Source organism: Acinonyx jubatus, chromosome B2, assembly GCF_027475565.1.
Source record: "Acinonyx jubatus isolate Ajub_Pintada_27869175 chromosome B2, VMU_Ajub_asm_v1.0, whole genome shotgun sequence".
Lineage (NCBI taxonomy): Eukaryota > Metazoa > Chordata > Mammalia > Carnivora > Felidae > Acinonyx > Acinonyx jubatus.
Genome location: NC_069385.1, coordinates 116,433,905 through 116,451,267, shown reverse-complemented (window position 1 = coordinate 116,451,267; position 17,363 = coordinate 116,433,905). Strand labels below are relative to the sequence as shown.

General features: G+C 47.7%; 1 protein-coding gene across 7 annotated transcripts in view; it reads left to right on the top strand.

Moving 5' to 3' along the window:
- ANKS1A (ankyrin repeat and sterile alpha motif domain containing 1A) overlaps positions 1-5,154 on the top strand; it is a 177,568-nt gene extending 172,414 nt beyond the window's left edge. For 2 of the 7 annotated variants that reach the window (XM_027057944.2, XM_053222918.1), the window contains 4 exons: positions 673-843; positions 1,148-1,246; positions 1,861-1,958; positions 3,463-5,154. In XM_027057944.2, the coding sequence (XP_026913745.1) occupies positions 673-843; positions 1,148-1,246; positions 1,861-1,958; positions 3,463-3,466 (372 nt within the window). In that variant the 3' untranslated portion in view covers positions 3,467-5,154. Of the gene's footprint in view, positions 1-672; positions 844-1,147; positions 1,247-1,860; positions 2,691-3,462 lie in introns of those variants that run through there. The other 5 variants (XM_027057945.2, XM_027057943.2, XM_027057946.2 and 2 more) reach the window with 3 other exon arrangements.
- Positions 5,155-17,363: the final 12,209 nt, after the last annotated feature.

Genomic DNA, 17,363 nt, shown 5'->3' with positions numbered 1-17,363 from the left:
TGCCGTAACACAACGTACGTGCTTCTAACAATCAACATGCTACATAAAGTCACACAATAAACACCAGGGAGGATCGAACTGGGGACACAACACTCAGAAACTTTATCAGTGACACACTAGAAAAGATAGGAACCTAATAAAAACACCGGCACCGCTTTGTTCATATTAAGTGGGTTAAGGCATACATAGGTGTCACAGCAGGACCCTACCTTGAGAAGGACCTGAAGTTGGCCGCCCCCGGCGGCCCATTTGCCAGGGGAAAAGAAGGCAGAGAGCTGGAAAGAGAGACACCCGGATGGAGGGACAGGGTGCAAGGAGGGTGCGGGGCGGCACAGCCAGGTGGTGAGGTGGCAGGCCCCGGGGTCTCTGGGGAAAGCTGAGATGCCGGGTGGAGACGGCGCGGCTGGGCCTGACTGGCGGGCCAGCTGGGTGCGGGCTTGGTCCCCTAGTGTTTACAAAGTCCTGCTTGAGGAAACAAGACGTGTGTGATGCTCAGATTGTTCCCCAGCGTTATCGGTCACTTTGGGACAGATTTGTGTTTTCAAGCCCAATGTTCTGAATTGGCCAAACCCTAACCTGCTCAGGGCTGTGAGGCCGGGGCAGGGGTTTGAGCAAACGGATAAGGTGGCTCTTCAGTGTCGTGTGCTAAAGTCATGCTCTGTCTCCTCCCAGAATCTGACCTACGAGATCATCCTGACGCTGGGGCAGGCGTTCGAAGTGGCCTACCAGCTGGCCCTGCAGGCCCAAAAGTCCAGGCCGATGGGGGCCTCCGCTGCCGAGACGGTTGAAACAAAGTCTTCCAAACCGGTGCCTAAGCCTCGGGTCGGCGTGAGGAAGTCAGCAGTACGTGGGCCGCGGCCGCCAAGAACCCCCCCTCCCCGGGATTCGAGGGCTTGGGTGGAGGGGGCTCCAGGAGGGTCTTCTCATGCTGCGGCCGGCCAGCCGGCCGGCCCCTTGGGGAAGCACCGTTATTTCCTCTCACGGGAGGTGGACAGCTGTCCCCCCCCCCCCCCCCCACAGGCTTCTGTCCCCTCCCTTGCCAGGCACCACCAGGGCCCGGCCGGTGTGGGGCTGCAGAGAGCGTGGCCCGCAGCGAGCCCCCAGTAACGTCACCCTGTGTCTGTGTCTGCTTTGCTCTGCGCCCCAGGTGCCGCTGCCCCCCGATAGTCGCTGTTGTTACTGTCACACCTGCACCACCCATCGTCCTTCTTACCTACCGCTGCCGTCTGTTAGTCCTGGAGTCAAGGTCTTTACAGCTCCTGCTGTCTGTGTGTCAGTCTCCCCGAAGTGACCGTGAGCTCTCTGAGACACTAGTGGCCTCCCGCTCTCTGCCTGCGTGACATTCTTTCCTGAGCTCCCCCTCCCTCCCCGCCATCCCTGTCTGTGCTTTAGCTCTCTGTTTCTCTGTGTGTCCTCTCTCCAGAGGGGCGCTCCAATGGGGCGCCCATTGTGGTCTTGCCCAGGGTGCGCTCTCTGGTCCCACCTGAGGGGCCTGAGGCTTGGAATTTCCCAGCCCCTCGCCCCCCTTCCTGTCACCCTCAACAGATTTGGGGCTTCGAGCCTCACGCTCAGGTCAGGCAAGGCTCCTTTACCTGAGCAGCTCTGAGAAAGCCATGGGAGAAGTTGTCCCTGAAGAGGCCTGGAGGTGGCCCTCCCATGATGCTCCAGGGAGGGTGCCGCTTCTGCCACCCTAGCCCCAGGGAGCTTGCTCTTCGAGGAGAACAGGGGCTGCCCCTCGTGTCCCTCATGCTGGCACGACGCCAGCGCGGCCCGGGCGGGTAGGAAGGACAGCTGGGCCCTGTTGCCCCCCGGCCAGGTACAGCGCGCCCTCTCTGACCCCTCGCCTTTCTTCCTTGGCAGCTGGAACCGCCCGACACGGACCCAGATGCCCAGTCCCATGCCAGTGTCTCCTGGGTTGTGGACCCTAAACCAGACTCTAAGCGGAGCCTCAGCACCAAGTATGAGACCACTATCTTCTAACCGCCCACCCCCTGTCTCCACTAGTCTCACTGTGCCTTGCCATCCGACCTCTGCTCTTCTCAGCTCTCCTTCCGGCTGCCCACCCCCGGTGGGCCCTGCTCTCCTCCCGGGCGGCAGCTCTAGACCCTGCACACTCACAGCTCGTACCCAACACCACCGGACACTGTGAAGTCCCCCCTCGGGCGAGGACAGCTTGGTGGGGGAGGGGGTGAGTTGCCTTTGAGGTGGGCACCAGGAGGGCTCAGGGGGCCCTGTGGCACCCAGGAAGCCTCAGCGGGCAGGCACTGTGAATCCTGAGGGGCGGGCGGTCTTCGAGCAGAGTCCAGACAGCACCCTCTGACTAGGCCGGGCGCTCCGTCCGCCCTCCTCTCCTGTCTTCCGTGCTGAACCACAGCCGGGAGCCGCTGCCGGGAGCGAACTGTCCTTTTGCACCTTTCCTGACACAACCAACCACTGTGACCACCTGGTGCCAGAATCCCCTCGCACTCCGCTCACGGCTGGCCTGCGGCCCTGTCCCTCTCTCCTCTGCCGTAAGGTGCTGGTCTCCCTCCAGTGAGAGCCTGAGCTCGGCGATGTGTCTTGACTATTGTCAGACTGCGTTCTGTGAGGGCCAAGGTCCTCGGGCACAGGCCTGACTCCACAGCATGGAGCTCTGAGCATCTGAACACCCGCGGGCCGGCTTCCCTCGGCAGGTCTCTGGGTCCCGATGAGTCTTCCGCTCCGAGGAACGGGACGGCATATATGTGGTCGGCCCCTCGTGTCTTCACCAGTGAGTCACAAGGCCCGCCCTGGAGTCTAGCTCACCGAGGAGGAAGGCCTTTCTGTAGGACCCGGCAAGAGGGAGGCCTGTGCCCTGCACACACGGTGCACCTTCTTCCCTCACAGAACAGAGCCGCTCAAGGACAGGGGCCTGGACCGAGCCACTCCCATTGTCATCCAGGGGCTGACACTTCTCCACAGTGTGGGGGTCAGAGCTAGTCAGCCATCACCTGGTCCTTCCCTGTTCGGCCACCCGCAGCCTCTCGACTCCTCCGAGGGGGTAGGCTGTGCGGTCTGTTCAGCAGCAGCGGCTGGGATCCTGGAGCCGAGGCTTTGAAGAAGCCCCGCCTTGTCCGGTGAGGGCAGATCAGCTCAGATGGCAGGAGACGGGAAGGCAGCAGTTCCGGGAGGAAGCAGTGCAAACGTAGGATAGTCCGGTAGAGGAGCCAGGAGGCGACAGCGATTATTTTAGAGCTGAAGCCCCAGCCGATAAACCGGGGTGGGTGCCTGTGCCGGCCTGCCTGTGCTTGTGCCTTCCAGAGCAGACGTGCTGAGCCGGAGGCGGCCGTGGGCCACGGGCGCTCGGAACAGCCACGAGGGCACTCAGGGGAGGCTGTGAGGGACCTTCTGCTCTGCTTCCATGTTTCCTTTCAGTTTCCTCCACCTTGTGCAGGCCCCTTTGGTTAACCCTCTCCTCCCCCCGTTGTGTTTGCTTCTGCCAAGCTGAGCCACCGAAGGAGCCAACTGTGCCGCGGAAACACAGACGTGGGGAGCACAGGCTCCCGCCGCCGCCACCGCCGTGTCACCTGCGCTTTGAGGACCCAGGCCCAGCCTCTGCCTGTAGCAGCTCCTCGGGGCTGCTTGGCCTGGACCTGCCACCACCAGGTCTCACAGAGCGAGCTGCACTCCAGGCCTCGAGCAGATGAGACTGGAACTCCAGAGAGTCAAGAAGTGACTTGTCCAGAGGATGTTTTTTAATAGAAAAAAATTTTCTATAAAATGAATTTTTAAGACTTGGCTCAAACCTCTAGGTTAAACTGCCAATCTTTAGAGAAATGGCCATCAGATCAGAGGACAGGGGACCTGAGATTGGCTAAAAGGCCAGTCTGTCCAGGCTTCTGTCCTCGGGACGGGACCTTGGTGTGGTCCGGTAGGGTGAAGAGAAGGCAATGGCCCATGGGTGAATTGAAAGCAGGCACAAGTGGGCAAAATTGAGTAGGTCTGTTAGAGTCCACTTTTCAAACCCAGCCAAGCTAGTTGCCATTCCTTATGAACTGCACGACTTCTTGTCCCGTCTAGAGCCGGACACAGCCTCAGCAGTGAAAACACAGCCTTAGGGGTACCCGGCAAAAGGAAAGACTTCCAGTCCGTTTCTGGGGTTCCAAATGTGAAGGCCCAGGGGCCAGACGGAGCTGAGCAAGCAGCCCCTGGTGCCACGAAGTCTGAGCCAGCGCCCGGAGCTCTGGGCCGCTCCCCAGCCTCTGACCTGGCGGTGGTCAGAGCGCCGGCCCACACGCTCTCTGGCGACCTCAGACTGCCTGAGTTCAGTTGGAGAGAAGCAGCAGCTTTGTTTTGGGCATTAATGGGTAGGTTAGCTAAGACTGCTACCTGCCAATTTGTGATTTGTCTAATCGGGTCTGTGTGATTAGGACTCACTTTGATTCTCTGAATTATTGGTTCGACTGTTGTATTTCAGCTGCTGGATTCATCCCTGGCTCTAAGTGTGGAGAAGGCTATATTTAGCCTTCTTGGGTGACAGTCAACTTGATTCTCCCCCAGCGTGGCCTTCAGGGCAGGCTGGGGTCCTGGTGCAGCACTGCCACTTAAGCCCTCCTGCTGGCTTGCTTTGCTTTTTAATTTGGAATCTCGCTGTGTGCTCCTCAAGTGGCGAAGGGAATGGGGAGGGGGGTGGGGGGGACAGAGCGGTTCCTGTGAGGCTGAGGCAGGGCCAGGTCAGCTGCTTGCCCAGTACCTTCCAGAGTAGGGAGCGGAGAGGAGGCTTTTCTCCCGCCGGTGATTCAGCAGACCTCACGCTCTGCTGGCGCGGTGCAGGCCGCTCCCGGGACCAACATTCCAGGTTCGGTGGCACTTCTTTCCCAGTGAAGGTGGTGAGTTGAAATTCTCTGGTGGTTCTGTGCAGGGAGAGTGCTCTTGGGCACACTCACAACCCCTGCGGTTGGCCAGAAACGGAAAGCCTGGCCCCGTCCTCCTGCTGACTTGCTCTCTGCCTGCCACCGCAGGCCCCGCCAGTCCCCTCCTCTCTGGAGCAGAGGCGGGTAACACCCTACTTTCTGGTACTAAACAAGGACCTCAACACCCGGACGCTTGGCTTCACTTCCCACTTCTTCCGAGGCCCGTGAGCTTCCCATCGGCGGCCGCCGTGCGATGTCCCGCCCGCCCCTGCCGGCCTCGAGCCTCTGACGGAGGAAACCCGAGGGCCGTGCTAGTGCCGGCACCCTCGCCTCCACCCGCGGACGGCCTGGCCTCCCCCAGTGCGCCTCCCGTGCGGGAGGCCCCAAAAGAAAACTGTGTAGACACTACGATGAGCTGCTCAAGCTGTCTTTTTGTTTTTAAATCCTCTGTAGGTGTTTCCTCCCCTTGAAGCTGCTATATCCTTATTTATTCAGGGTGTTGTCATGTTGGAAAGCCTTGGCTAGTCTGCTCCGGCGCTGGGTTTCGTTCTGAGATCGGTTTCTTTCTGAATAGTCAAGAAGGGTAGGGACTGGATCTTTCTTTCCTTCTTACTTTTCCTGTGGGGCAGGTACTCTTCCTTCCCTAGAAAGGGATAGTGTAACTTTAAGGACAGGCTTCAAGCGGAAAAGCCCCTGCTTCTGCACTTCTCTGAGTCTCGCTGCGTTTTCTGAGCTGTGCAGGAGCCCTTTCAGGCAGGACTGGAAACGGAGTCAGTACCTGGCACCGGCCTCAGGTTCTCTGCTTGCTTCTTTCCCTCTCGCCGCCGGCTGGCTGCTCTGAGCAGTAGGACCCCCTGACAGGCTCTGCATTTGCAAATGCTCCACATCCCTCTCTGGTCTCTAGCACCGGATTCTAGAGGGAGTCCCTGAGAAGCTTCTGGCTGAGCAGGCAGCAAACATAGTTGCAGTCGTTACATTAGAAAGCTAGTCTGACCTCGGTCTGTTTCCGAAATGCCCAGACCTGCAGAATGACTGTCAGATGCAGTTCACAAAAGTGTTGTTGCTAATGGTGTGGCAATGGGACTGAATTGTAATAAAAATGTTATTTAATCTTTGTCTCTGTATTTTGATACTTGAATGAATTCCCCTTTTATTTTACTGTACATATAATTGTTAATCTGATTTTGTCCGAATTACGAACATCTTGTGGTACCAAACATAACCGATCTGTGCAACAACATAGACTGACCTCACTACATGAGAGACAGTGTAAATATCCCTGGGCTTCCAGCTTTGGTTTTGTTATTTTCATAACTGTACAACTTAGAACAGACTGAATTAATAAAGGAGAAGCAACATGAAACCAGCCTTACTTTTGGGGAGTTTTTGAACTGGAAAGCTTCTTGATTGTTTTCTGGCACGGCAGCACAGGCCGTCCGCTGGCTCTGGCGGGCGGGGGGAGTCAAGCATCCCACCGGTGTGGGGTGTGGGTGCGGGGATTCCGCTCCGGCTAGCGTGCCTCAGCGGGAGGCTGCCAAGGATCACCCGTCGTAGTTGGCCCTGTTGAGCTGCCAGGCCTCGGTGACTCACCTTCCCTCCTTAGAACAGCTTCTCTGAAGCAGGGGCCGCATTCTGGTTATGGCCACAGCTCCTGCGTCCTTGTCTGGGCCTGTCAACCCACAAGCGTTTATTGAATGTCTGTACAGGACCGTGTGGGAGGATCCCGAGCCCTGGACCAGACGTGTCTCCCTCAAGGAACTTAGTTTTAGACAAAAACTAGCTACCGGCCCGAGCCACACTGGATGGTCCCTTGAGCGTCCAAAAGGAGGACTGCTTTCCTTTCGGAGCTGGGGGCAGGGGGATGGGGACAGGGAAAGAGGGGCCAGCACCTGGGTTGGTATTTAAAGGGGAGGGTTTAGAAAGGCACACACTGCACTCATAACCTCTTCGCTGACAGCATCTATATTCCAGACCCTGCTAGCAGCTTTCTAGGCACCCATCTCGTTAGTCCTCACGCCGTTCTGAAGCAACCGCGGCTCAGAAAGATGACAGTACTTCCCAGGGCCAGCTGGAGAGGACCTCAGGACCATCTAGTCCAGTAGCTTCAGGCGTCCTCAGAGCCCCTGGTCCCACGCCTGCTTGCACCCAAGCCGCCTAGCAAAGAGTTTCTGTGAAATACTCCATTTGTCAAAAGGCTTTAAAAGAGACAATCACAGGGATGCCGGAGTGATCAGTCGGTTAAGCATCCGACTTCGGCTCAGGTCATGAACTCACGCTTTGTGAGTTTGAGCCCAGAGTGGGGCTCTGTACTGACAGCTCAGGGCCTGGAGCCTGCTTCAGATTCTGTCTCTCCCTCTCTCTGTCCCTCCCCGACTCGCGCACGCTCTCTCAAGAATAAACAAACATGAAATAAATAAAAAATTAAATAGACAATTGCTGATTTAATCCAACACCCAATCGTATTTATGAAGCAAACAAGACCCCAGAACAGGGAAATGCTTTTCCTAGCTAGCCAGCTAACAGAGGAGGGACCAAATCCCAGCTTCTTCCAATTAGAGCTTTTTAGGCCAGATCACATTGACTTTGGGAAGCAGACTGAGGTCCAGTTGTGGAGAGCCTCACTTACCAGCTAGGAGGTTCATCCTCACACCCCTGTGCCCTGTGGCTCTGGCACTCTTTCCTAGGCAGAAAAAAACCTTACAGCCAGGAGAGAAAGGCCATAATTAGTATCACTGTTGCTCTGGAACAGGGTGTCGGGACATAGTGCCACTGTCATAATCCTTTTGGCATCACTTGGAAGCCTTACGTATGGGACTCTTAGGCTGCATGACCCCAGCGCTGCAGCGCCGATCACGCCTCGGTAGCCGGGTGGGCGGGGAGACAGTCCTGTCGGGCACCTGAGCCTACCATTCTGAGCCACAGGCAGGGCTGCGGCCTGGCCAAATGAGGAGGGAAAGACTAGGAGGAGGAGCCGGTTGGGGCAGCTTCACAAATGGAAGGATGGAACACACGCACCAGGAGTGAATCTGCCTGCCCCATCCTGCCTGGCCATCCCCACGACTCCCTCTAGGACGTGCTCTGGGGGCAGGGAGCTGTCAGGAGTCCAGCATTGCTGTCTGCTGCTGAACGAGGTAGACCCTCTTCGTGCACTCCCTTCTCCCCCATGACACTTTCCGGCATCCTCACCAGCCACCCCCCACCCCCACCCCCACCCTGGATTCTCTGCGGTCAGGAACCCAGGCAGCTGGCGCGTTACTCCTGTGGCTAAGGTGGCTAACCCTTCAGGCAGTGGGCAGGCTCCTGGGGAGGCAGAGCTTGGCAAGCTGGAGCCCTTTCCAGAGCAGCTCAAAATGCCCTCTCCGCCCTGGCCACCTCTGGCTTCCTACAACTACAGGGTACCAGGGCCCACCTGCCTCCCAGCACACAGGGACAAGCACACCTTTCCGGATGTCCTGCAACTCAAACTGTGTGGCTCACACAGCACTGCTTGTCACCAGCTGACACCCATGAAGCACAGAGTTTAAAGTGGCCATTGCCGCTACAACTCTGTGACTGCTTCCTTCAGGATTCCGCTATCAGGAACACAGTTTTAAACAAATTTTTATCAAATAAAAGAATTTCCCCAACACCACAAAATATTCATTACCCAGTTATGGGCCTGGGACAACTGGGTAACCACGGGGGTGGCGGCGACAGCACAGGGAAATTCCGATTCCCACTCACACCAAAATAAATTGCAGATGGCTCACATATTTAAATGTAGAAAAAATAAATTACAACAAAACTAGAAGAAAATGGGGAGACTTTTATTTTCATAATCTTGGTTTGAGAAAGCTCTTCCCAAGCATGCTACAAAACTCTGAATCCATTTTTTAAAAGATTAATATATTCAACTACATAAAAGTCAAACATTCCTGCAAAGCCAAATGCACCATTTAAAAAAAAAAAAAAAGCAACTGAAAATAATGTTTGCATCACACATAACAAAGGACAACACTTAACAGCTACCAAAATAAACTGGAACTTCTGCTTCCAGGAAGATCAAGTAGACCTACTCTTCCCTATTCTTGCTAAGCTCAAATAAAACCCCTGGCAGAAACAGCACCGGCACAGACAAAGCCCAGACCAAAGTCTGCTCTCTGTAGCCAAAGGACCAGAACAGAGGCAGCCTGGCAAGACAGAAAACTGGTAAGACACGGCTTTGCTCCATTCTGCCACTGCAGAAAAACAGCAGCGGCCAGCAAAGGCCAAGGGGACTTAGACCTCCCCCCTCACCAGGCAAACACGGTGCCCCCCAACTCCCACTGGGGTGGTATCGAAGGAGACCTAGTGGACACTCACCAATGCCTGGCAGTAACGAAGCTGCTCCCGAAAAATAAAATAACCAAAATCAAAATCCCCATGGATGGACTCAACAGCAGGATAGATGGGAAAGAGGCAGAATCCAGACTGGAAGGAAAACGAAGAGAGTCTCAGGGACCTAGGAACCCTAACGTAAGATCAAACATTTGTGTCAGCAGAGTCCCAGAAGGAGAGGGGAAAGGGTTGGAAAAGTATTCGAGGAAATAATGGCTGAAAACTTCCCAAATTTGGCAAAAGACATAAACCCACAGATTCAAGAAGCTGAGCGTACCCCAAACCAGATGAACCAAAAGAAATCCATCACATATCATATCCAAGGTACATCATAATTAAATTTCTGAAAATGAAAGACAAAAATTTCTGACAGCAGCAAGAGATGAACCTTGCCTACAGGGGACACATAATGTGAATGATGGTGGATTTCTCAGTAGAGCAGTGGAGACCAGAAGGAAGTAACATACTTTTCAGGTGCTGTAAGAAAAAAAGAGCCAGGTCCCATAGCCTGCAAAAATCCCCTCTAGGGATGAAGAGAAGTCAAGACATCCTCAGATGAAGGAAAAGAAGGGACTCAGCTGCAGACCTATCCTCAAAGAGTGATAAAAAGGTTGTCTAAACAGAGGGGAGATAATATAAGAAGGAGCCTTGGAACACCAGAAAGGATGAACAAACATTGAACAAAAATATGGGTAAACTCCATAGACTTTCCTTCTCCCCTTCAGCTTTCTAATGTGTTTGATAGTTGAGGCAAAAATCATAACACAGTCTAATGTGTTTCTAAATATTTGTAAAGGGAATGTTTGAAACAATTATCTTTTTTTTTTAAGGGGAAGGGGCAGAGGGAAGGGGGGGTGGAGAGAGAGAGAGAATGAGAGAGACAGGGAGAGAGAGGGAGGGAGAGAGAGAGGGAGGGAGAGAGGGAGGGAGAGAGGGAGGGAGAGAGGGAGGGAGGGAGAGAGGATCTTAAGCAGGCTCCATGCCCAGTGCAGAGCCTGATGCAGGGCTCAGTCCCACGACCCTGAGATCATGACAAGCCAAAATCGAGTCATCTGCTCAACCAACTGAGCCACCCAGGTGCTCCAAAACAATTATCATTTAAATGGGGAGGGTAAATAGATGAAAATGGAGGTAAGGTTTCTATTCTTTGTTCGAACTGGTAGATGACATCACCAGTAGACTGGCAAGCTATGCATACATATAATTCCTAGGGAAGACACTAAAAAAGTTATGCAAAGAGATAAACTCAAAAACACTATGGATAAAATCAAAATGGAGTGTAACATTTTTTTTCAAGTAACTCAAAGGGAGACAGAAAAAAGAAGATGAAAACAGAATAACTAGAAAACAAAATATGGCACACTTAAGCACTAACATATCATAATTACACTAAATTAAATGGTCTAAAAACACCAACTAAAAGAGATTGGCAGAGCAGATTAAAAACATGAACTATACGCTGTCAAGGAAATACACCCCAAATAATATAAACAGACTGAGCGCAAAAGGATAGAAAAATATATACAGTGTAAACATCAATCAAAGGAAAGCAGGAGTGGCTACATTAGTATCTCATAAAGTAGACTTCAGAGCAAAGACAATTACAAGAAAGAGGGGGCATTATATAATAATAAAGGGTCAGTGCACCAAAAAGACACATCAATCAATGTGTATATGCCAAACAGCAGAATTGCAAAATATGTGCAGCAAAAACTGACTGAATTGAAAAGGGAAAGAGACAAATCCACAAATGCTATGAAGTGTGTCCCTCCCAAATTCCTATGTTGAAGCCCTAACACCCCAGTGTGACTGTATTTGGAGACAGGGCTTTTAGGAGGTGATTAAAGTTAAATGAGCTTATAAGGCTGAGGTCCTAAATCAATTGGATTGCTAGCCTTATAAGCAGAGGGAGGGAAGGAGAGATCTCTCCAGACACAGGTGCAGAGGAAAGGCCATGTGAGGTATACATAGCAAGAAGGCAGACATCTATAAGCCAGAAAGAGAGTCCTCACCAGAAACTGACCCTGTTGGTCCTTGATCTGGGACTTTCCAGCCTCCAAATATGTGAGAAATGAATTTTTGCTGTTTAAACCACCCAGTCTGTGGTGTTTTGTATGGCAGCCTAAGAAGCCTAATATAATAAATATAGTTGGAGACTTTAATTCAATTGGAGACTATCAACTTATAGAATGAATAGAGAGAAAATCATGAAGGATAGATTAGAACTCAACACCACCATCAACCAACAGGATCTCATTGACATTTATAGAACAATCTGGCCAACAACAACAGAATACATATTCTTTTCAAGTGCGCATGGAACATATACCAAGATAAACCAATCCTGGGCCATAAAACAAACCTCAACAAACTTGAAAGAATTAAAATCATATACAGTGTGTTCTTGAATCACAACAGAATCAAAGTAAAAATCAGTAACATGAAGATAACAGGAAATCCTCTAAACACTTGGAATAAATACACTTCTAAGTAACCCATGAGTCAAAGAGAAAGTCTCAAGGGAAATCAAAATACACACTAAACTGAATGAGAATTAAAATACATCATTTCAAAATTTGTAGGACAAGGTAAAGTAGTGCCAAGAGGAAAATTCACAGCACCAAATGCATGTACTGGAAAAGAGGAAAAGTCTTAAATCAATATTCTAACTACCTTCAAGAGCCTCAAAAAAGAAGAGCAAAATAAAGCCAAAGCAAGGAGAAGGAAAGAAAGAATAAAGATAAAAACAGAAATCAATGAAAATGAATGCAGAAATTGGGAAAGTATCAATGAAACAGAGCTTGTTTTATGAAATAACCAATAAAATTGACAAACCTGTAGCCAAACTGACAAAAAAGGAAGACCGAGATTACCAATATCAGGAATGAAACAATGGCTATCACTACAGACCCTGTCAACATCAAAAGGATAAAAAAAGAATACTATGCACAACCCTACACATATAACTTTGGCAACTTAGACAAAATAGACCTATTACTCAAAAAACACTCACAACTCACCCAGGGTGAAACAGATAATTCAAATAGCATTATAAATATTGAATCCATAATTTAAAAAAGTCTCCAAGACTAGATGAATTCACTGGAGAATTCTACCAAATGTTTAAAGAGGAATTAACACCAATACTACACAATTTGTTCCAGAAAACAGAAGAGGAGAAACACTTCCTAATTCATTCTATGAACTAGTATTACTCTGATTCCAAAACCAAAGTACAAGAAGACAAAAACAAAAACAAAAAAACCACTATGAACTAATACCCCTCATGAATATAGGCACAAAAAATCAGTAACAAAATATTAGCAAATACAATTCAGATATGTAGAAAAAGAATTATACACCATGACCAACTGAAATTAATTCCAAGGACAGGAGGCTGGTCAATATTTGAAGATCAGTCAATGTAATCCAATATATTAACAATCGAAAGAAAGAAATCCCATAGTATCTATTGATGCAGGAAAAAAAAACTGACAAAATTCAAATCCCATTCATGTTTAAAAACTCTCAGAAAAAAATGGAAATAGAGGGTGAACAATAGTTCCCTAAAGATGTCCACATCTTAATCCACATAACCTGTGAATGTTACCTTACATGGCAAAAGATAATTCACACATCTGATTAAACCAAGAATCTTGAGAGGGGGAGATTACCCTGGACTATGGGCCCTAAATCCAATCACAAGTATCCTTATAAAAGAGAGGAAGAGGTGGGAATGCAAGCTGGTGCAGCCACTCTGGAAAACAGTATGGAGGTTCCTCAAAAAACTAAAAATAGAACTACCCTACGACCCAGCAATTGAACTACTAGGTATTTTTATCCACAGGATACAGGTGTGCTGTTTCGAAGGGAAACATGCACCCCCATGTTTATAGCAGCACTATCAATAATAGCCAAAGTATGAAAAGAGCCCAAGTGTCCATTGATGGATGAATGGATAAAGAAGATGTGTGTATATATGTATACGTATATATATACATATATACACACAATGGATTATTACTCAGCAATCAAAAAGAATGAAATCTTGCCATTTGCAATGACGTGGATGGAACTGGAGGGTATTGTGCTAAGTGAAATTAGTCAGAGAAAGACAAAAATCATATGACTTCACTCATATGAGGACTTTAAGAGACAAAACAGATGAACATAAGGGAAGGGAAACAAAAATAATATAAAAACAGGGAGGGGGACAAAACAGAAGAGACTCATAAATATGGAGAACAAACTGAGGGTTACTGAAGGGGTTGTGGCAGGGGGCATGGGCTAAGTGGGTAAGGGGCACTAAGGAATCTACTCCTGAAATCAGTGTTGCACTATATGCTAACTAATTTGGATGTAAATTTTAAAAAATAAAAAATAAAATTAAAAAACTAAACTATTAAAAAATAAACTAAAAAAAAGAGAGAGAGAGAGAGAGGAAAAGGGAGCTTAGATATACACAGAAGAGGACCATGTAACCTCCATGTGACCAGGGAGGCAGAGATTTGAGTAATGCAGCCACAAGTCAAGGAATGCCAGCAGCCACTAGATGTTGGAAGAGGCAAGGAACAGATTCTCCCTAGAGTCTCCAGAAGGAGTACAGCCTTGACCACTCTTTGATTTCAGCCCAAACTGACTGATTTCTGACTTTCAGAACTGAGAGAGTATATTTCTGGTTTTGTTAAGCCACTCAGTTTGTGGTAATTTTTTACAGCAGTCATAGGAAACTAATTCGTCCCTAGAGCCTCATGCAGCTCTGCCTACACCTTAATTTTAGCCCATAAGACCCACTGTGGACTTCTTACATCCAGAACTGTAGATAATAAATTTGGCTTGTCTCAAGGCACTAAATTTGTGGTACTTAAAACAGACAGGGACTTCTTCAACTTGATTAAGAACATTTACAAAAACCTACAACCAACATTATATTTAATAGTGAAAAACTGAATGTTTTCCCCTTAAAACTAGGAACAAGGAAAGGATTTCACTATTACCAGTCTTAAAATTCTAGGAGTTCAAACCAGTGCAATAAGGCAAGTAAAGGAAATAATAGGCATTTATATTAGAAAAGAAATAAAACTGGCCCTATTTGCAGAATACATGATTATCCTTGTAGAAAATTCCAAGGAATCTACAAGAAAATTAATAAGTGAGTTTAGCAAGATCATAGGATACAAAATAAATGTGCAAAAGTTAATTCTATTTCTAGAAATGCACATGTGGACACAATTAAAAGTAAAACACCGGTTAAATCACTCAAAAAAAAATTCTTAGGTGTAAATCTAACATGTTCAGGACTTATATAAAAACTACAGAGTCCTAGGGCACCTGGATGGCTCAGTCAGAAGAGCGTGTGACTCTTGATCTCAGGGTTGGGAATTCGAGGCCTAGGTTGGGTATAGATATTACTAAAAAATGAAACTTAAAAAAAAAAAGACAACTACACAGTCCTGATGAAAGAATAACTGGAGGGATATACCATATTCATGGACTGGAACATTCAACTTAGTAAAGGTATCAATCCTCCCAAAATTGATACACAGGTTTAAACATAATATCTATCAAAATTCCAGCAAGTTTTTTTTTGTAGATACAGACAAGATTAGTCTACAAAAATGCAAAGAAACTAGAATATCTTAAAAAAAAAAAAAAAACTTTGAGGGGCCCCTGGGTGGCTCAGTTGGTTAAGCGTCTGACTTCGGCTCAGGTTATGATCTTATGTTCATGGGTTCGAGCCTTGCATCAGGCGGTGTGTGGACAGCCTAGAGTCTGCTTCAGATTCTATGTCTCCCCCCCAAATAAAATCATTAAAAAAATTTTTTTAACTTCGAAAAAGAAGAATAAAGTGGGAAGAATCAGTCTACCCAATTTCAAGACTTATTTATATAGCTAGAGTAATCGATACTGTGTTGTATGGAAGAGAGACAGACACATAGATCAGTGGAATAGAATAGAAACCCAGAAAAAGACACAGACAAATATGCCCAACTTATTAGGTGCAAAAACAGTTCACAGAGGAAAGACAGCCTTTTCAACAAATGATACTGGAGCAACTGGACATCCATAGGCAAGAAAAACAAAGTTCCTCAACCTAAGTCTCACAGCTTATACAAAATTAACTCTAAATGGGTCATAGACTTAAATGTAAAACACAAAACTTTTAGCAAAAAACACAGGAGAAAATCTTTGGGATCTAGGGCTAAGCAAAGAGTTCCTAGATTTGACGGCCAAAGCACAATCCATAAAAAGAAAGCCTGATAAATTACACTTCATCAAAATTAAAACTTTTGTGCATCAAAGGACATTATCAAGAAAGTGAAAAGACAACCCACAGAATGGTAAAAGATATTTTCAAGTCATATCTGACACATCAGATATGATTTGATCTAGTATCCAAAATATGTAAGAACTCTTACACTCAACAGCAAACAACCTAATTCACAAATGGGCAAAGGACTAAAATAAACACTTTCCCAGAGAAGATCTACAAGTGCCCAAGAAACACATGAAAAAGATGCTCAACATCACTAGTTATCAGGGAAATGTGAACCAAAACACAGTAAGATTTCACTTCACACCCACCAAGATTTCTGTAATTAAAAGAAAAAAATCACTGTTAGTGGAAATGTGGAGACACTAAACCCTCACACACTGCTGGTGGGAAGGTAAACATGATGCGGAAACTACTGTAGAAAACATTTTAGTAGTTTCTCAATAAACACAGAATTACTGCCTGACCCACCAATTCCACTTCTGGATATAATATACTCTAAAGCATTGAAAATAAGTGTTCCAGGGGAGCCTGGTGGCTCAGTTGGTTAAGCATCTGACTTCGGCTCAGGTGATGATCTCGCGGTTTGTGAGTTTGAGCCCCACGTTGGGCTCTGCGCTGACAGCTCAGAGCCTAGAGCCTGCTTCAAATTCTGTGTCTCCCTTTCTCTCTGCCCCTCTCCCCATTCATGCTGTGTCTCTGTCTCTGTCTCTGTGTCTGTCTCTCCCTCTCCTTCAAAAATAAACAAAAAAAAAAAAAAAAAAAGAAAGAAAAAAGAAAGAAAGAAAGAAGTGTTCCAACAAAAACTTACACCAAACACAAATATTCACAGGAGCACTATTCACAAAAGCCAGAAGGTGAAAACCAACCAAATGTCCATCAAGTGATGAGTGGATAAATAAATTGTAGTATATCCATATCACAGAATATTAGTCATAAAAAGGAATGAAGTGCTGATACCTGCCACGACATGATACATTTTAAACCTTCTATTAAGTGAAAGAAGCCAGTCACAAAAGACCTCATATTCTGATTCCATTTATCTAGAGGCAAAAAATTCATTGAAACAAGCAGAATAGTGGATGCCAGTGGCTAGGGGGAGGCGAGAAGAGACAGTGCGAACTCCGGGTGCCTGGCTGGCTCAGTCCATGGAGCATGCAACTCTTGATCTCGGGGTTGTGAGTTTGAGCCCCATATTGGGTGGAGAAATTACTTAAAAATAAAATCTTTTTAAATTTTTTTAATGTTTATTTATTTTTGAGAGAAAGAGATTGCAAGTGGGGGGAGGGACAGAGAGAGAGGGAGACACAGAATCCGAAGCAGGCTCCAGGCTCTGAGCTGTCAGCACAGAGCCCGACGCAGGGCTCGAACTCACGAACTGCGACCTGAGCCAAAGTTGGACACTTAACCGAATGAGCCACCCAGGCGCCCCAAAAATAAAATATTAAACAAACAAACAAAAGAGCAAGCTTCTTGAGTGTGATTTCCTTCTGAGATGATGAAAATGCTCTGAAATTAGATAGTGGTGATAGTTATACAATACTGTGAATGTACTAAATGCACTAATGGTAAATTTTGTGTATTTTTCCACAACGTTGAGTATATAGCCCTGAAACCATTGGCAGGACAGAATCTTTCGTTATTTGGGTCGGGATCCCTTTCTCCTCTATGTGGAAGCACAGGAAAATCAACTCAAAATTTCTAAGAAATCGATCATTCCAGATTTTAATTATGAAGTATAAAGCAAGGTTCTATTGTCGGCTTAGTGTCTGCATCCACCGAGCAGACCTTCTCACGGGTGTCCCTTCAGAACACTTCTGCCTCTAAGATAATGAGGCTTCCAAAATGTGGATTTTTAAGAA